General features: G+C 47.6%; 1 protein-coding gene across 3 annotated transcripts in view; it reads right to left on the bottom strand.

Annotated features, from left to right (window-relative positions):
* Positions 1 to 232: 232 nt before the first annotated feature.
* Positions 233 to 21,184, bottom strand: part of SKOR2 (SKI family transcriptional corepressor 2) — an 80,827-nt gene continuing 59,875 nt past the window's right edge. For all 3 annotated transcript variants that reach the window (XM_089681589.1, XM_089681591.1, XM_089681590.1), the window contains exons 8-9: positions 6,418 to 6,483; positions 233 to 864 (exon numbers count right to left, since the gene is read on the bottom strand). In XM_089681589.1, coding sequence (XP_089537715.1) covers positions 6,421 to 6,483 — 63 coding nt within the window. In that variant the 3' untranslated portion in view covers positions 233 to 864; positions 6,418 to 6,420. The remainder of the gene's footprint in view (positions 865 to 6,417; positions 6,484 to 21,184) is intronic.

Below are 21,184 nucleotides of genomic sequence, written 5' to 3'. Positions count from 1 at the left end.
TGCTGTTATTAGCCTAGGGTACTTTTAAAAATGATAGGGTATCCAATTGTCTTAACTAATTGCACACTGCTCCACTTTTTTGCCCTTGATTTGTTTCTGGATGGAGGGGTCAGGTGGTATTAGTCCACCTGTGACCCAGTCCCCCATATCAGACCACTCTTGTAGTATTTACACCTATGGCTGGATTCAAACAACTATGTGGTGACAAACACAAACTGGTGGAAACTCAAAAAGCACTTGATAGCTTTTATTATAGATTCTTATCCACATAATATTAAAGAAACTACAAGAACGGAGATAAATACTTTGAGAACAGAGATTATATTCTTAATTACACTTAATATTAAACTGTAAAATATGTCCAGAAGGGTACAGTCTAACCCATACAGCAGGCAGAAGAAAACAAACAGAGGAGACCAATGTCGGAAAATGTCCAGTGTTGGAGGAGCTCATCCTTGGCTTTGTCCTACTGCAGCTTGTCTGGCATTGAATGCTGAATCCATTTCAGGGTTTGTTTTGTTGAGTTCTTGTCCAAGCTCTGAGTCTCGTATTTAGAAACCTGTGTCCATTGTCCCTTGTAGTGCCACATGAGCTGTACCTTATAGTCATGGTCAATGTCCATGTCCTTCAAAGGTTTAGTGCATGTTCTGTGGTCTCTTGTACTTTGGTAGTTCCACACCAACGTAGTTTTCTGACGTCAAATCATAGTTAGCTGCTATACATCGTAAGATTGTTTGAGGTCCGAGGTTCTTGATAAGCCAGTTGTTCCACCGGAACATCCGGTGTTCAGTCTATATATAGCATGGAGGATTGGGAAATATTACAAAAACGAAGTTGTTGACGCTGACCTTGAAGAAGGCATACCTGTTGAGGAAAGAAAGTATCATTTTAGACTCTTCCACAGCTTACAATGGCTGGGCTACTTAAACCATTAAAATGTAACCAAAGCCAAAACTTTTTTTTGTTTAGTTTTGGTTGGAGTGGCGAGGGATTAGAACACCCCTCAGCTTTTGATTGCTGTCTGTGCCCCATTATGGAGATTCGCCGTCTTTATTTATCCTGTTTACCATCATCAGTAAAGGGACATCCAGGGGCGGACTGACAACTCATGGGGCCCCTGGGCAATAGGGTCCCCCGTGTCCTTGCCCAAACTCAAAAAAGCCTATGAAAAAGGTACCGGGGTATCTCATGGGGCCCCCTACTGATCCTGGGCCCTCTGGGTTATCACCAGAACAGGAATAGAGGGGAAATCTTCCCATGGGGACACTAGTTCTGATAATAAGCTGGGAGTTCCTAACTTTGCAGGGATTTTCTCTCACTTTCTGTTTTGGCTATGTGACAGGAAGCGAATGGAACCCCCACTCCCCCCTTTGGGACACAGCCCTCCCTTACTCTATCCAAAAGAAAGAATAAATATATTCTGAAAAATGTTGAATCTTCTTCTAAAATGGAAGGGCTGCCTAAGCATAAATGGATTCATCTACTAAACCGGACTCACAGGACAACTTACTAAGTGTTACTAAATCTACAACAGTACAATCAGTCTGTATATGGAGTACAGCATGCTTGTTATACTCACTGTGGAACCTAAGGGGTTAAAGTGATTCTAAAGGTTCTGTTTTTTTTTTATAAACATGTCTATACTTACCTGCTCTGTGTAGTGGTTTTGCACAGAGCAGTCTGGATCCTCCTCTTCTTGGGTCCCCCACAGGCTTTCCTGGTCCCTCCGACCTGTCAGGTGCCCCCACTGCAAGCAGCTTGCTATGGGGGCACCTGCTGCTCCGTGTGTCCAGTCACACACGAAGCCGTGGCTTGGCTATGCCCCATCTCTCTCTCCTCATTGGCTGACTGCCTGTGATTGACAGCAGCGGGAGCCAATGGCTCCCGCTTGCTGTCTCAGCCAATAATGTGGAAAGACCCGGGACAGCTGAGGCTCTCATTGGCATCGCTGGATCGTGATGAGGCTCAAGTACGTATTGAGGGGGCTGGGGGAGCTGCTGCACACAGAAGGGTTTTTACCGTCATACATAGAATGCATGAAGGTAAAAACCCTTCAGCCTTTACAACCACTTTAATCCTCTGCATTGTGTAAAAACGCTGTTTGATCCTGACTTCTCTGATCCTCCCCTTCTTCCAGTGTCTCCTTCTTATCTCCTGATAAGACATATCATGTGGAGTCACTCTGCACATGCTCAGTTTGGTGTGTATTGCTAGAGAGTTTTTTTTTCTTGGGAGAGTGCGTGTGATCAGCACAGGGCCAATCAGCACTGTCCAGACAGAGGTCAGGGGTTCTGCATCCTCCTAGAGCAGAATGAAAACACCTCCTACAAGCTTTAACGTGTGCTAGGCTGGACACTGATAGAAGTTACAAGACTGCTCTAACTGCTGATGAGAAAAGGTATTTAGCAGTTTATATTTACTAAAATAATTGCATTTTTACGTTCTGTGTACTGTGTGAGATCAGATATAGTGAATGCAGGGTCTGGGGAGACCAGATATAGTCTATGGTGCCAGGCAGTGAGCACAGGGCCTACTAGAGGATGTCAGGCCCTCAGGACACCTTCATGAAGTCTGTTTCTGATTGTTTGGTCAGAGACATTCACACCAGTGGCCTGCTGGAGGTCATTTTGTAGGGCTCTGGCAGTGCTCATCCTGTTCCTCCTTGTACAAAGGAGCAGATACCGGTCCTACTGATGGGTTAAGGACCTTCTACGGCCCTGTCCAGCTCTACTAGAGTAACTGCCTGTCTCTTGGAATCTCCTCCATGCTCTTGAGACTGTGCTGGGAGACACAGCAAACCTTCTGGCAATGGCACGTATTGATGTGCCTTCCTGGAGGAGTTGGACTGCCTGTGCAACCTCTGTAGGGTCCAGGTATGGCCTCATACTACCAGTAGTGACACTGACCCTAGCCAAATACAAAACCGTCAGAAAAGATGAGAAGGGAAAATATATCAGTCGAATGAATCCACAAGCTGTCACAGCCGGGTGCCCACAATAAAGATGCCGGGGAGAGAAGACGGCGGGTGAAACCAGTGGTGGTGAGGACCAGGGGCGGACTGACCATTTGGAAACTCGGGCACTGCCCGAGGGCCCGGGGTCAGTAGGGGGCCCCGTGAGATGCCCCTGGTACCTTTTTCATAGGCATTTTTGAGTTTGGGCAAGGACACAGGGGCCCCATGATCCCCTATTGCCCGGGGGCCCCATGAGTTGTCAGTCCGCCCCTGGTGAGGACACCGCTGGATCATAGGACAGGTAAGTGGCTATATTTTAAAAGTTTTTTGTAGCTGCTGACTATTATTTTTTTTTTAAATCAACTGGACCTCGGCTTTAAACAGTCAGCTAGCATTTTCTGAAGACGGCCAACAGCAGAAGCATTTAATACACGGCACTCCCCTGACATTTAAAGCGGAGTTCCAGTTGATTTAAAAAAAAAATAAAAGTCAGCAGCTACAAAAACTGTAGCTGCTGACTTTTAAAATACAGACACTCACCTGTCCCTCGGTCCCGCGGTGTCCTCACCACGGCTGGCTTTTCTGGCCATCTTCTCTCCCCGGCGCCGGCATCTTTAGTGTGGGCACCCGGATGTGACAGCTTCATAGCAGGGTGCCCACTGCACATGTGCGAGAAGGTCTTCTGGGACCTGTCACGTGTCCCAGAGGACTATGGGGAGGGAGGAGGGAGGCTTTAGGCGACCACACCGAAAGTGGGAGCGGGTTCCTTTCAAATTCGGGTACCAAAAGGTGCCAATCCTTACCAGGGAGTGGGGGACATTGCATCAAAGCTGAACTTCCCCTTGTGGGTGGAGCTTCTCTTTAAAGTGGATTAATTTGGCTGGTTGACTGGCTAAGTTTTAAAATAAAGATTTGTTTGCTTTTACTGTTCAGTATGTACAAGGATGGAATAGATTAACACCATGAAATAGACGGCGCATTTCTCAGTCATTTATGGCCGATTACAGAGTGACCATTCAGCTGGAGAAATCTGCAATACACTGTGCTTGTAAAGCCCAACCTCAGCTTTTGTGTCAATGTGTGTCGCCCTCTAGAGGAAATTTACATTACTACTATGAAGACAGGAAATAGGGGGAAATCTGTCCAATGGGGATTCAGACTATAATACAAATCTGAGAGGATCTATATCTTTCCTATTCTGTCCAGAACAAATGTCTTGGCTGGAGTTGGGATTTATGTGTAGAGTAGAGGTGTTAGGGGAGATTAAGGAATGCTGCCCTTTGCTTCCCTTTATCCGGCTCTGGGGGCACTATTCCTCTCACTGATACAAGACACTATTCCTGCCACTGACACCAATGATGGGGCACTTTTCCTCCCACTGACACTAACAATGGAGCACTATTCCTCCCACTGACGCCAACAATGGGGCACTATTCCTCCCACTAATACCAATGATGGGGCATTATTCCTCCCACTGATACCAATGATGGGGCTCTATTTCTCCCACTGACACCAACAATGGGGCACTATTCCTCCCACTGACACCAATGATGGGGCACTATTCCTCCCACTGACGCCAACAATGGGGCACTATTCCTCCCACTGATACCAATGATGGGGCATTATTCCTCCCACTGACACCAACAATGGGGCACTATTCCTCCCACTGATACCAATGATGGGGCATTATTCCTCCCACTGACACCAACAATGGGGCACTATTCCTCCCACTGACGCCAACAATGGGGCATTATTCCTCCCACTGACACCAACAATGGGGCACTATTCCTCCCACTGACGCTACAATGGGGCATTATTCCTCCCACTGACACCAACGATGGGGCACTATTCTTCCCACTGACACCAACAATGGGGCACTATTCCTTCCACTGACGCCAACAATGGGGCACTATTCCTCCCACTGACGCCAACAATGGGGCACTATTTCTCCCACTGACACCAACAATGGGGCACTATTTCTCCCACTGACACCAACAATGGGGCACTATTCCTCCCACTGATGCCAACAATGGGGCACTATTCCTCCCACAAATACAAAACACTATTCTTCCCACTGACACCAACAATGGGGCATTATTCCTCCCACTGACACCAACAATGGGGCACTATTCCTCCCACTGACACCAACAACGGGGCACTATTCCTCCCACTGACACCAACAATGGGGCACTATTCCTCCCACTGACACCAACAATGGGGCACTATTCCTCCCACTGACACCAACAATGGGGCACTATTTCTCCCACTGACACCAACAATGGGGCACTATTCCTCCCACTGACACCAACAATGGAGCACTATTCCTCCCACTGATACCAATGATTGGGCACTATTCTTCCCACTGACACCAACAATGGGGCACTATTCCTTCCACTGACGCCAACAATGGGGCACTATTCCTCCCACTGACGCCAACAATGGGGCACTATTTCTCCCACTGACACCAACAATGGGGCACTATTTCTCCCACTGACACCAACAATGGGGCACTATTCCTCCCACTGATGCCAACAATGGGGCACTATTCCTCCCACAAATACAAAACACTATTTCTCCCACTGCCACCAACAATAGAGCATTATTCCTCCCACTGACACCAACAATGGGGCACTATTCCTCCCACTGACACCAACAACGGGGCACTATTCCTCCCACTGACACCAACAATGGGGCACTATTCCTCCCACTGACACCAACAATGTGGCACTATTCCTCCCACTGACAACAACAATGGGCCACTATTCCTTCCACTGACACCAACAATGGGGCACTATTCCTCCCACTGACACCAACAATGGGGCACTATTTCTCCCACTGACAACAACAATGGGCCACTATTCCTTCCACTGACACCAACAATGGGGCACTATTTCTCCCACTGACACCAACAATGGGGCACTATTCCTCCCACTGACACCAACAATGGAGCACTATTCCTCCCACTGATACCAATGATTGGGCACTATTCTTCCCACTGACACCAACAATGGGGCACTATTTCTCCCACTGACACCAACAATGGGACACTATTTCTCCCACTGACACCAATGATGGGGAATTGTTTACGCCCACTGGCCGCAGTCCAGCCCCTCTAAAGTCTGAAGGAAACCAGCCATTTGTTTAGGACATTTGTAGGTCCCTCCCTTAAATGAATTTATTGCCAATGTTTGTATTTCAAGTTTTGGATGGTATGGGGAAGGATCAGAGCTTTGAATATCAGCAAAACCTGACAGGGTTTCCTGATTCCCCCGTACTTCCTGTCTGGTAAAAAAGGGTGTCACCGGGACAGGAAGTGAGGGGAAGTTTGTCTAACGGAGCCATGGATGGCTGTACAACCTTACAGGATTTCCAGTCTCTCCCGGCTACAACTAGAAAAGAACACCGTTTTGTCTGTAGATATCCTCTAGTAAACAAGACCCGAGCTGCAGGCTCTGTGTACGTACCTTTTAACTTTTGCTCAGGTGACTGCCGAGTTTTTCTTTCCTTATTAAGCTGGCTGCATAAGGGATCTGTGGGGAGGAAGACAAACACTTACTATGATTGATCCTAATAGCAATGCTCAACATCACTGACATCAGTAGTCTGGGCAATAGAAAATCCAAGAACTCATTAAAGTGTTACTAAACCCACAGCAGTACAATCAGTCTGTAGATGCAGTAAAGCATGCTTGTTATACTCACTGTGGAACCTAAGGGGTTAATCCTCTGCATTTTGTAAAATGGATGTTTGATCCTGTCTTCTCTGATCCTCCCCTTCTTCCAGTGTCCCCCTCTTATCTCCTGATCATGTGAAGTCAGTCTGCACATGCTCAGTTTGATGTGTATTGCTAGAGAGGTTTTTTTTTTCTTGGGAGAGTGCATGTGATCAGCACAGGGCCAATCAGCACTGTTCAGACAGAGGTCAGGGGTTCTGCATCCTCCTAGAGCAGAAAGAAAAGTCCTCCTACAAGCTTTAACGAGTGCTCTGCTGGACACTGATAGAAGTCACAAGACTGCTATATACTGCTGATGAGAAAAGGTATTTAGCAGTTTATATTTACTAAAATAATTGCATTTCCATGTTCTGTGGGAGACCAGATGTAGTGAATGCGGGGTCCGGGGAGAGCGGATATAGTGAATGCAGGGTCCGGGGAGACCAGATATAGTGAATGCAGGGTCTGGGGAGACCGGATATAGTGAATGCAGGGTCCGGGGAGAGCGGATATAGTGAATGCAGGGTCCGGGGAGAGCGGATATAGTGAATGCAGGGTCCAGGGAGACCAGATATAGTGAATGCAGGGTCCAGGGAGACCAGATATAGTGAATGCAGGGTCCGGGGAGACCAGATATAGTGAATGCAGGGTCCGGGGAGACCGGATACAGTGAATACAGGGTCCGGGGAGACCAGATATAGTGAATGCAGGGTCCTGGGAGACCAGATATAGTGAATGCAGGGTCCGGGGAGAGCAGATATAGTGAATGCAGGGTCCGGGGAGACCAGATATAGTGAATGCAGGGTCCAGGGAGACCAGATATAGTGAATGCAGGGTCCTGGGAGACCAGATATAGTGAATGCAGGGTCCTGGGAGACCAGATATAGTGAATGCAGGGTCCGGGGAGACCGGATATAGTAAATGCAGGGTCCGGGGAGACCAGATATAGTGAATGCAGGGTCCAGGGAGAGCAGATATAGTAAATGCAGGGTCCAGGGAGAGCGGATATAGTGAATGCAGGGTCCAGGGAGATCGGATACAGTGAATGCAGAGTCCGGGGAGACCAGATATAGTGAATGCAGGGTCCGGGGAGACCAGATATAGTGAATGCAGGGTCCGGGGAGATCAGATATAGTGAATGCAGGGTCTGGGGAGACCAGATATAGTGAATGCAGGGTCCGGGGAGACCGGATATAGTGAATGCAGGGTCCGGGGAGAGCGGATAAAGTGAATGCAGGGTCCGGGGAGAGCGGATATAGTGAATGCAGGGTCCGGGGAGATCAGATATAGTGAATGCAGGGTCCGGGGAGACCGGATACAGTGAATACAGGGTCCGGGGAGAGCAGATATAGTGAATGCAGGGTCCGGGGAGAGCAGATATAGTGAATGCAGGGTCCGGGGAGACCAGATATAGTGAATGCAGGGTCCGGGGAGAGCGGATATAGTGAATGCAGGTTCCGGGGAGACCAGATATAGTGAATGCAGGGTCCGGGGAGACCAGATATAGTGAATGCAGGGTCCGGGGAGAGCAGATATAGTGAATGCAGGGTCCGGGGAGAGCGGATATAGTGAATGCAGGGTCCGGGGAGACCAGATATAGTGAATGCAGGGTCCGGGGAGAGCGGATATAGTGAATGCAGGGTCCGGGGAGAGCAGATATAGGGAATGCAGGGTCCTGGGAGACCAGATATAGTGAATGCAGGGTCCGGGGAGAGCGGATATAGTGAATGCAGGGTCCAGGGAGACCAGATATAGTGAATGCAGGGTCCAGGGAGACCAGATATAGTGAATGCAGGGTCCGGGGAGACCAGATATAGTGAATGCAGGGTCCAGGGAGACCGGATACAGTGAATACAGGGTCCGGGGAGAGCAGATATAGTGAATGCAGGGTCCGGGGAGAGCAGATATAGTGAATGCAGGGTCCGGGGAGACCAGATATAGTGAATGCAGGGTCCAGGGAGACCAGATATAGTGAATGCAGGGTCCTGGGAGACCAGATATAGTGAATGCAGGGTCCTGGGAGACCAGATATAGTGAATGCAGGGTCCGGGGAGACCGGATATAGTAAATGCAGGGTCCGGGGAGACCAGATATAGTGAATGCAGGGTCCAGGGAGAGCGGATATAGTGAATGCAGGGTCCAGGGAGATCGGATACAGTGAATGCAGAGTCCGGGGAGACCAGATATAGTGAATGCAGGGTCCGGGGAGACCAGATATAGTGAATGCAGGGTCCGGGGAGATCAGATATAGTGAATGCAGGGTCTGGGGAGACCAGATATAGTGAATGCAGGGTCCGGGGAGACCGGATATAGTGAATGCAGGGTCCGGGGAGAGCGGATAAAGTGAATGCAGGGTCCGGGGAGAGCGGATATAGTGAATGCAGGGTCCGGGGAGACCGGATATAGTGAATGCAGGGTCCGGGGAGACCAGATATAGTGAATGCAGGGTCCGGGGAGACCGGATATAGTGAATGCAGGGTCCAGTGAGACCAGATATAGTGAATGCAGGGTCCGGGGAGACCAGATATAGTGAATTCAGGGTCCAGGGAGACCGAATACAGTGAATGCAGGGTCCGGGGAGAGCAGATATAGTGAATGCAGGGTCCGGGGAGACCAGATATAGTGAATGCAGGGTCCAGGGAGACCAGATATAGTGAATTCAGGGTCCAGGGAGACCGGATATAGTGAATGCAGGGTCCAGGGAGAGCGGATATAGTGAATTGAGGGTCCGGGGAGACCGGATATAGTGAATGCAGGGTCCGAGGAGAGCGGATATAGTGAATGCAGGGTCCGGGGAGACCGGATATAGTGAATGCAGGGTCCGGGGAGAGTGGATATAGTGAATGCAGGGTCCGGGGAGACCGGATATAGTGAATGCAGGGTCCGGGGAGACCAGATATAGTGAATGCAGGGTCCGGGGAGACCAGATATAGTGAATGCAGGGTCCGGGGAGACCAGATATAGTGAATGCAGGGTCCGGGGAGAGCGGATATAGTGAATGCAGGTTCCGGGGAGACCAGATATAGTGAATGCAGGGTCCGGGGAGACCAGATATAGTGAATGCAGGGTCCGGGGAGACCAGATATAGTGAATGCAGGGTCCGGGGAGACCGGATATAGTGAGTGCAGGGTCCAGGGAGACCAGATATAGTGAATGCAGGGTCCGGGGAGACCAGATATAGTGAATGCAGGGTCCGGGGAGACCAGATATAGTGAATGCAGGGTCCGGGGAGAGCAGATATAATGAATGCAGGGTCCGGGGAGAGCAGATATAGTGAATGCAGGGTCCGGGGAGACCAGATATAGTGAATTGAGGGTCCGGGGAGAGCGGATATAGTGAATGCAGGGTCCGGGGAGAGCGGATATAGTGAATGCAGGGTCCAGGGAGACCGGATATAGTGAATGCAGGGTCCGGGGAGAGCGGATATAGTGAATGCAGGGTCCGGGGAGACCGGATATAGTGAATGCAGGGTCCGGGGAGAGTGGATATAGTGAATGCAGGGTCCGGGGAGACCGGATATAGTGAATGCAGGGTCCGGGGAGACCAGATATAGTGAATGCAGGGTCCACGGAGAGCGGATATAGTGAATGCAGGGTCCGGGGAGACCAAATATAGTGAATGCAGGGTCCGGGGAGACCAGATATAGTGAATGCAGGGTCCGGGGTTTAGTAACACTTAAAAATCCATCAAAAGAAAAAAATAAAATCATTTGTTTTTTTTCGATTTCTTCAAATCGATCTTGGCAGTGTCACTCAAGCCACTTCTTTGAATACCCAATCGCATGCAGAGAAAAATACCTGTTTTCTAGCACATGACTGAGGATTTAGTTCCCGACTGCCCTATAGCAGAAGTGATGTGATTTTGTATTTCCGAGTAGGGGGTGCGCGAGCCTCTCTGCCAGTGCCACCATTGGTGGCTACAGCTTTTGATCACTGGGTCCCGGCTGGAGATTCCCCGCCGGCACCCAGTGATCATCGAGGAACACTGATGGGACAATACAGATCTCTCCCCCCTCAGCTCCTGCACACTGCTTTGTATGGCTCAGCATAGCAGATCAATACAAAACAGTGTGCTTACACAGTACAACACACACAGCAGACATAGTAAAATAGCACACAGTTAACCCTTTGATTGCCCCAGATGTTAACCCCTTCCTGCCCAGTGCCATTAGTACAGTGTGAGTGCTTTTTATTAGCACTGATCGCTGTATTGGTGTCACTGGGGATATCAGTGACACCAAGTCAGTTCCCCTCCAGTGTCAGAATGCAATATAAGTCGCTGATTGCCGCCATTAGTAGTAAAAAAAAATCCCAGTATCTACCGCCATTTGTAACGTTATAACTTTCACGTAAACCAATAAATTTCCATGTATTGGGATTTTTTTTTTTAGCAAAAATGACAAAATTTGATTTTTAAATGTTTTTTACTGGACATGTTTAATAGCAAAATGTACAAAATATTGTTTTGATTTTTTTTTCAAAATTTTCAGTCTTTTTCTGTTTATAGCGCAAAAAAAATAAAGCACAGGCGATTTAATACCACCGAAAGAAAGCTCAATTTGTGGGAAAAAAAGGACATAAATTTAATTTGGGTGCAGCGTTGCATGACCGCGCAATTGTCAGTTAAAGTAAGGCAACGCCATATCGCAAAAAATGGCCTGGTCAGGAAGGGGGGAAATCCTCTGGAGGGGGAAGAGGTTAAAGTGAACACAGATTCTCCTTATTTACTAACATTCACTACTAGGTGCTACTCAGGTGCCAAATCCTCCCAGCTGTCTTCATAGCTACTTGCAGAAATCACATGACACTAGAGGGCGCTGCAGGCTTACAATCGTGTCTATAGGCATGTATCTGTTATGTATCAAAGTGTTCTCAGCATGAAATATTCACTATTTATCCAATGTCATCAGCCAGACTTATGCAGGCCATAGACGGGTCAAAAATCAGCCGATTATTCGGCCAAAAAAAAAATCGGCCAATTTTCACACCGTTAGTGGGTTAATTGGTCGGCCGTTTTTCGAGGTTTTGCCACATTTGTTTTATCGGTAAAGTTGGAAAAACGATCAGCCGATTTGCCCATCATTGCCGGGAAAATCGGCCAATCGGCAAAATTGGCCGATTTTCCCGGCAATGATGGGCAAATCGGCCGATTGTTTTACCAATAAAAAATCTGCGCATGAGCCGTGACCTGCAAGAAAAAGAAAAAGAAGAGGAAGAAAAAAAGAAGAAAAAGAAGCAGAAAAAGAAGGAGAAAAAGAAAAGAAGATAAAGCAGAAAACGAAGAAGAAAAAGAAGAAGAAAAAGAATTCCAGTCCGCTATTATATTTTATATGAAAAGTCTTGCGGTCGCAACAATGTATCTATTTGTATCCGAATAATCCGATACAATCCAAAATGGATACAAATGGATACATTGTTGCAACCGCAATACTTTTGCATGTCAAATATAATAGCGGGGCTCTCTGCAGGGACAGAAGTAATTAAATGCCGGCTGTAGACGGGACGAAAATCAGCCGATTTTCTTTACCGTTGGTGGTAACGTCGGCCTATTGAACGACCGATTTTTGGTCTTTTTTAAAAAAAAAACGGCTTTTCTTAGGTCCTTCCCCTCTGTTTTCACCTGGTGATCTGACCTCCTGTATTGCCCTAGGTTCACACCTATGCAGGTTGCATTTGAGCCGTTTCTGCATTGTGTTTTGCATTTTTGCACTTGCATTTTTGATGCGTTTTGCATTTTTTTTTTTCATTTTTAAAATTTTTCTTGTTGCTAGGCAGATTTAAAATGCAAAACGCATCACCAATGTGGCAAAAATGCATAACAAAATGCAGCAAAACGCAATTCATGCTTTCCTGCAGCGTTTCCATTGAAGCCTATAGAACCAAAAACGCAACCTTTTGTGTTCAAATAAGTCCCTGACCCTTTCCAAAAAATTTACCGGGTGAAAACGCAGAGTTGTGAACCTGTCTCATAGGCGTTTGACCCGTTTCTGCATTACGTTTTGCATTTTTTGCACCTGCATTTTTTACATGTTTTTTGCCGTGTTTTTGATGCATTTTGCGAGGTGTTTTTTTTTTTTCTCCATTTTTCTTGTTGCTAGGCAGATTTAAAATGCAAAACACGTAAGAAACACGGAAAAACTACATGCTTTTCTCCAGCATTTCCATTGAAGTCTATAGAACCAAAAACGCAACCTTTTGCGTTCAAAAAAGTCCCTGACCCTTTCCAAAAAATGCACTGGGTGAAAACGCAGACATGTGAACCTGTCCCATAGGTGTTTGACCCGTTTCTGCACTGCGTTTTGCATTTTTGCACCTGCATTTTTGGTGCGTTTTTGCCATGTTTTTGATGCATTTTGCGGGGGTTTCCCATTTTTTTTCATTTTTTTTGTTGCTAGGAAGAATTTAAAATACAAAACGTATCAAAAACACTGAAAAACGTCATGCTTTTCTCCAGTGTTTCCATTGAAGTCTATAGAACCAAAAACACAACTTTTTGAGTTTTCAAAAAAGTCCCTGACCCTTTCCAAAAAACGCGCTGAGTGAAAATGCGGAGATGTGAACGTGTCCCGTAGGAAATCATGTTAAATGGACTGTACTGCGTTTCTGCAAAATGCTGCAGAAAACGCTTAGGTGTGAATCTGGGGTTAGAGTGCCCCCACTCTGGATGAAGCAGCATAGGGGGCTCCTTTGGGCAGCAGCACTGTCAGTCTGTCAGAGGGAAGTGCTAGAAGTACTAGCAGATTTAAACACACTAACAAATCTTTGCCATACTCCAGTCAATACTTTACACGTTTTTACAGCAAGCAGTTTTTGTTTCCTTTAGGGATAAAGGTTTCCATAAATAAATACAACTGATCATCGTAAGCAGCCCTGCTTGTGTGCTTTGGAAAAACAACAGACTTATTGGCTGGATCACCAGATGAAAATAGAAGAAAGAGAGCCTAAAAAAAAAGAAAAACGAATGCAGCCATCACGTCTAGGAATTGGTAAGCTGCAATATGGAGCTTACACAGGGTTATGACATCCTCCCATCCAGGGGTGGACTGACCATTTGGAAACTCTGGCACTGCCCAAGGGCCCGGGGTCAGTAGGGGGCCCCATGAGATGCCCCTGGTACCTTTTTCATAGGCTTTTTTGAGTTTGGGCAAGGACACAGGGGCCCCATGATCCCCTATTGCCCGGGGGCCCCATGAGTTGTCAGTCCGCCCCTGCTCCCATCCCATACATAAGAGTGGTCTGGCCTGGCAATAGGCTCAGAAATCATGGGAGCAGGTCACATGCTCCAACATTTTACCCAAATACTATTTTGCTGTGCCTCCAATGGAGGCCTCAAGAGGAGTGGCCTTTATAGAGACTCTTACTGTCCGTGTCCCCACCGGGGAGATATACCTTGTGAGCATTTCAAACAACAAAAAGTGATAGGAAATCCAAAATCTTACAGTTGTCACTGGAACAGGAAGTGAGGGGAAATTTTCTAGTGGGGACGTCTGTGTAGAAAGGGGATTCCCCCTCCAGTTGTGTCTTTAGTACAGGAAATGGGCAGAAGCCTTCGCAGTAGAACACAGACAGCTATGAAAAAACCCAACCATTCTCTACTCTATCCAAAACAGCAAAACAAAGTTTTTACATACTGTATACCCTTAAAGCAGTATTAGACCCCAAACCAAAAATGTACTATATTGCAGCTTACCAATCATTAGATGTGGTGGCTGCATTAGTTATATTTTTTAGTCTTTTTTCCTTCTGTTCTCACTTGGTGATCTGGGCAGTAACACATCTCCTGTATTAGAGTGCCCCCACAATGGATGAAGGACAGCAGCATTGTCCGTCTGGGAGGAGGAGGGGAGTGTTAGATGTACTCGCAGATTTAAATACACTAACAAACGGAGGTTGAGCTCCAGTTAAAACATTTTTTTTTCCTTTTCGGATAAAGGTTTTACATAAATAAAAGTCGATCATTTTAAGCACCCCTGCCAGTGTTAAATGGTTTGTCTCTTCCCTGTAACTGCAGGAGGGCTTGTTCTTTTAAAAGAGAACAGACTTACTAGCTATTTCACCAGATGAAAACAGAAGAAAGACTAAAGAAGGTTTTTGGTTCCATACTGCTTTAAAGTGTTACTAAACCCCGGCCCCTGCATTCACTATATCCGCTCTCCCTGGACCCTGCATTCACTATATCCGCTCTGCCCGGACCCTGCATTCACTATATCCGCTCTCCCCGGACCCTGCATTCACTATATCCGCTCTCCCCGGACCCTGCATTCACTATATCTGCTCTCCCCGGACCCTGCATTCACTATATCTGGTCTCCCCGGACCCTGCATTCACTATATCGGTCTCCCCGGACCCTGCATTCACTATATCCGCTCTCCCCGGACCCTGCATTCACTATATCTGGTCTCCCTGGACCCTGCATTCACTATATCTGGTCTCCCCGGACCCTGCATTCACTATATCCGGTCTCCCCAGACCCTGCATTCACTATATCCGCTCTCCCCGGACCCTGCATTCACTATATCTGGTCTCCCCGGACCCTGCATTCACTATATCTGGTCTCCCCGGACCCTGCATTCACTATATCTGGTCTCCCCGGACTCTGCATTCACTATATGCAGTCTCCCCAGACCCTGCATCCACCATATCCGCTCTCCCCGGACCCTGCATTCACTATATCCGCTCTCCCCGGACCCTGCATTCACTATATCCGGTCTCCCCAGACCCTGCATTCCCTATATCTGGTCTCCCCGGACCCTGCATTCACTATATCTGGTCTCCCCGGACCCTGCATTCAATATATCTGGTCTCCCCGGACCCTGCATTCACTATATCCGGTCTCCCCAGACCCTGCATTCACTATATCTGGTCTCCCTGGACCCTGCATTCACTATATCTGGTCTCCAGGACCCTGCATTCACTATATCCGGTCTCCCCGGACCCCGCATTCACTATATCTGGTCTCCCAGGACCCTGCATTCACTATATCCGGTCTCCCCGGACCCCGCATTCACTATATCTGGTCTCCCAGGACCCTGCATTCACTATATCTGCTCTCCCCGGACCCTGCATTCACTATATCTGGTCTCCCCGGACCCTGCATTCACTATATCTGGTCTCCCCGGACTCTGCATTCACTATATGCAGTCTCCCCGGACCCTGCATTCACTATATCTGCTCTCCCTGGACCCTGCATTCACTATATCCGCTCTCCCCGGACCCTGCATTCACTATATCCGGTCTCCCCAGACCCTGCATTCCCTATATCTGGTCTCCCCGGACCCTGCATTCACTATATCTGGTCTCCCCGGACCCTGCATTCAATATATCTGGTCTCCCCGGACCCTGCATTCACTATATCCGGTCTCCCCAGACCCTGCATTCACTATATCTGGTCTCCCTGGACCCTGCATTCACTATATCTGGTCTCCAGGACCCTGCATTCACTATATCCGGTCTCCCAGGACCCTGCATTCACTATATCTGGTCTCCCCGGACCCTGCATTCACTATATCCGGTCTCCCAGGACCCTGCATTCACTATATCCGGTCTCCCCGGACTCTGCATTCACTATATCCGCTCTCCCCGGACCCTGCATTCACTATATCTGGTCTCCCTGGACTCTGCATTCTTTATATCTGGTCTCCCTGGACTCTGCATTCTCTATATCTGGTCTCCCCGGACCCTGCATTCACTATATCTGGTCTCCCCGGGCCCTGCATTCAATATATCTGGTTTCCCCGGACCCTGCATTCACTATATCTGGTCTCCCTGGACTCTGCATTCTTTATATCTGGTCTCCCTGGACTCTGCATTCTCTATATCTGGTCTCCCTGGACCCCGCATTCACTATATCTGGTCTCCCCGGACCCTGCATTCACTATATCTGGTCTCCCCGGGCCCTGCATTCAATATATCTGGTCTTCCCGGACCCTGCATTCAATATATCTGGTCTCCCCGGACCCTGCATTCACTATATCTGGTGTCCCTGGACCCTGCATTCGCTATATCTGGTCTCCAGGACCCTGCATTCACTATATTCGCTCTCCCCGGACCCTGCATTCACTATATCTGCTCTCCCCGGACCCTGCATTCACTATATCTGGTCTCCCAGGACCCTGCATTCACTATATCTGGTCTCCCAGGACCCCGCATTCACTATATCTGGTCTCCCCGGACCCTGCATTCACTATATCTGCTCTCCCCGGACCCTGCATTCACTATATCTGGTCTCCCAGGACCCCGCATTCACTATATCTGGTCTCCCCGGACCCCGCATTCACTATATCTGGTCTCCCAGGACCCTGCATTCACTATATCTGCTCTCCCCGGACCCTGCATTCACTATATCTGGTCTCCCCGGACCCTGCATTCACTATATCTGGTCTCCCCGGACTCTGCATTCACTATATGCAGTCTCCCCGGACCCTGCATTCACTATATCTGCTCTCCCTGGACCCTGCATTCACTATATCCGCTCTCCCCGGACCCTGCATTCACTATATCCGGTCTCCCCAGACCCTGCATTCCCTATATCTGGTCTCCCCGGACCCTGCATTCACTATATCTGGTCTCCCCGGACCCTGCATTCAATATATCTGGTCTCCCCGGACCCTGCATTCACTATATCCGGTCTCCCCAGACCCTGCATTCACTATATCTGGTCTCCCTGGACCCTGCATTCACTATATCTGGTCTCCAGGACCCTGCATTCACTATATCCGGTCTCCCAGGACCCTGCATTCACTATATCTGGTCTCCCCGGACCCTGCATTCACTATATCCGGTCTCCCAGGACCCTGCATTCACTATATCCGGTCTCCCCGGACTCTGCATTCACTATATCCGCTCTCCCCGGACCCTGCATTCACTATATCTGGTCTCCCTGGACTCTGCATTCTTTATATCTGGTCTCCCTGGACTCTGCATTCTCTATATCTGGTCTCCCCGGACCCTGCATTCACTATATCTGGTCTCCCCGGGCCCTGCATTCAATATATCTGGTCTCCCCGGACCCTGCATTCACTATATCTGGTCTCCCTGGACTCTGCATTCTTTATATCTGGTCTCCCTGGACTCTGCATTCTCTATATCTGGTCTCCCTGGACCCCGCATTCACTATATCTGGTCTCCCCGGACCCTGCATTCACTATATCTGGTCTCCCCGGGCCCTGCATTCAATATATCTGGTCTTCCCGGACCCTGCATTCAATATATCTGGTCTCCCCGGACCCTGCATTCACTATATCTGGTGTCCCTGGACCCTGCATTCGCTATATCTGGTCTCCAGGACCCTGCATTCACTATATTCGCTCTCCCCGGACCCTGCATTCACTATATCTGCTCTCCCCGGACCCTGCATTCACTATATCTGGTCTCCCAGGACCCTGCATTCACTATATCTGGTCTCCCAGGACCCCGCATTCACTATATCTGGTCTCCCCGGACCCTGCATTCACTATATCTGGTCTCCCAGGACCCCGCATTCACTATATCTGGTCTCCCCGGACTCTGCATTCACTATATCCGGTCTCCCCGGACTCTGCATTCACTATATCCGCTCTCCCCGGACCCTGCATTCACTATATCTGGTCTCCCTGGACTCTGCATTCTCTATATCTGGTCTCCCCGGACCCTGCATTCACTATATATGATCTCCCCGGACTCTGCATTCACTATATCCGGTCTCCCCGGACCCTGCATTCACTATATCCGCTCTCCTCGGACCCTGCATTTACTATATCTGGTCTCCCAAAGTACACACAACATGGAACTCCAATTGTTTTAGTAAATATAAACTGCTAAATACTTTTTCTCATTAGCAGTTAGGGCAGTCTTGTGACTTCTATCAGTGTCCAGCTGAGCATCTACAGCAGCTTGTAGGAGTTTTCATTTTTCTCTAGAAGGATGCAGAACCCCTGGCCTCTGTCTAGACAGTGCTGATTGGCCTTGTTCTGATCACTCTCCCAAGATAAGAAAAACCTCTCTAGCAATACACACCAAACTGAGCATGTGCAGAGTGACTCCACATGATATGTCTTATCAGGAGATAAAAGGGGGAACTGGAAGAAGGGGAGGATCAGAGAAGTCAGGATCAAACAGCCTTTTTACACAATGCAGAGGATTAGCCCCTTAGGTTCCACAGTGAGTATAACAAGCATGCTTTACTGCATCTACAGACTGATTGTACTGTTGTGGGTGTAGTCACACTTTAAGTGTTACTATAGCCCCCTTTACATACATTATAACACCCTTTGGGGGGGGGGGGGTTCCACTCTACACTGCCCCCTAGCAGTTTACACTTGTGTTGCACGTTGGACTTTCAGTGTGTTTTTGTTCAGGGCATACGAGTTAGCAGGGTTGATTTACTGAAGGCAAATAGGCTGTTCACTTTGCCGGTGAAATTGCACTTTGTAAAGACATGATCCCCAGAGCTTAGTGAATGCGGTGCGAAGAATACCCAATCATGTGCAAAAAAACAAACACGCTATATTTTTGCTCACACGATTGAATGATGTCAGCAGAGCTGCACCGCATTCACTAAGCTCTGGGGAGAATTCCCTCGCTAATTAAACAGCTGATTTGCCTTTAGTAAATAAACCGTATTGCGCACATTATCTGTGCGGTGTGATTGTGCGCTGCCATGCATCGCAAGACGTTTTGGAAATGCATTGCAGTGCTGGGATTTTTTTTTCTTTTTTTTCTATTTATATCTGTGTTGCAGGGCTTTGGAAAGCAATACAGGACATTTGAACGCACTGCAGAAAAAAAATGCAACATTCATTTAGTTCAGGTACTTCTATACACCACCAATGTACACAGCGCTTTACATACAGTCAGGTCCATAAATATTGGGACATCGACACAATTCTAACATTTTTGGCTCTATACACCACCACAATGGATTTGAAATAAAACAAACAAGATGTACTTTAACTGCAGACTGTCAGCTTTAATTTTAGGGTATTTACATCCAAATCAGGTGAACGGTGTAGGAATTACAACAGTTTGCATATGTGCCTCCCACTTGTTAAGGGGCCAAAAGTAATGGGACAGAATAATAATCATAAATCAAACTTTCACTTTTTAATACTTGGTTGCAAATCCTTTGCAGTCAATTACAGCCTGAAGTCTGGAACGCATAGACATCACCAGACGCTGGGTTTCATCCCTGGTGATGCTCTGCCAGGCCTCTACTGCAACTGTCTTCAGTTCCTGCTTGTTCTTGGGGCATTTTCCCTTCAGTTTTGTCTTCAGCAAGTGAAATGCATGCTCAATCAGATTCAGGTCAGGTGACTGACTTGGCCATTGCATAACATTCCACTTCTTTCCCTTAAAAAACTCTTTGGTTGCTTTTGCAGTATGCTTTGGGTCATTGTGCATCTGCACTGTGAAGCGTCCAATGAGTTGTGAAGCATTTGGCTGAATATGAGCAGATAATATTCCCGAAACACTTCAGAATTCATCCGGCTGCTTTTGTCAGCAATCACATCATCAATAAATACAAGAGAACCAGTTCCATTGGCAGCCATACATGCCCACGCCATGACACTACCACCACCATGCTTCACTGATGAGGCGGTATGCTTAGGATCATGAGCAGTTCCTTTCCTTCTCCATACTCTTCTCTTCCCATCACTCTGGTACAAGTTGATCTCGGTCTCATCTGTCCATAGGATGTTGTTCCAGAACTGTGAAGGCTTTTTTAGATGTCGTTTGGCAAACTCTAATCTGGCCTTCCTGTTTTTGAGGCTCACCAATGGTTTCCATCTTGTGGTGAATCCTCTGTATTCACTCTGGTGAAGTCTTCTCTTGATTGTTGACTTTGACACACATACACCTACCTCCTGGAGAGTGTTCTTGGTCTGGCCAACTGTTGTGAAGGATGTTTTCTTCTCCAGGGAAAGAATTTTTCGGTCATCCACCACAGTTGTTTTCCGTGGTCTTCCAGGTCTTTTGGTGTTGCTGAGCTCACCGGTGCGTTCCTTCTTTTTAAGAATGTTCCAAACAGTTGTTTTGGCCACGCCTAATGTTTTTGCTATCTCTCTGATGGGTTTGTTTTGTATTTTCAGCCTAATGATGGCTTGCTTCACTGATAGTGACAGCTCTTTGGATCTCATCTTGAGAGCTGACAGCAACAGATTCCAAATGCAAATAGCACACTTGAAATGAACTCTGGACCTTTTATCTGCTCATTGTAATTGGGATTATGAGGGAAAAACACACACCTGGCCATGGAACAGCTGAGAAGCTAATTGTCCCATTACTTTTGGTCCCTTAACAAGTGAGAGGCACATATGCAAACTGTTGTAATTCCTACACCGTTCACCTGATTTGGATGTAAATACCCTCAAATTAAAGCTGACAGTCTGCAGTTAAAGCACATCTTGTTTGTTTTATTTCAAATCCATTGTTGTGGTGTATAGAGCCAAAAATGTTAGAATTGTGTCGATGTCCCAATATTTATGGACCTGACTGTATATATTGTACATTCACATCAGTCCCTAACAGGGGCAGACTGACCAT

The sequence above is a fragment of the Staurois parvus genome, unplaced genomic scaffold, assembly GCF_062004578.1.
Source record: "Staurois parvus isolate SC_StPar_1 unplaced genomic scaffold, SC_StPar_1.0 ptg000272l, whole genome shotgun sequence".
NCBI lineage: Eukaryota > Metazoa > Chordata > Amphibia > Anura > Ranidae > Staurois > Staurois parvus.
The sequence above is the reverse complement of the archived record's forward strand: the minus strand, read 5'-3'. Positions and strand labels throughout refer to the sequence as shown.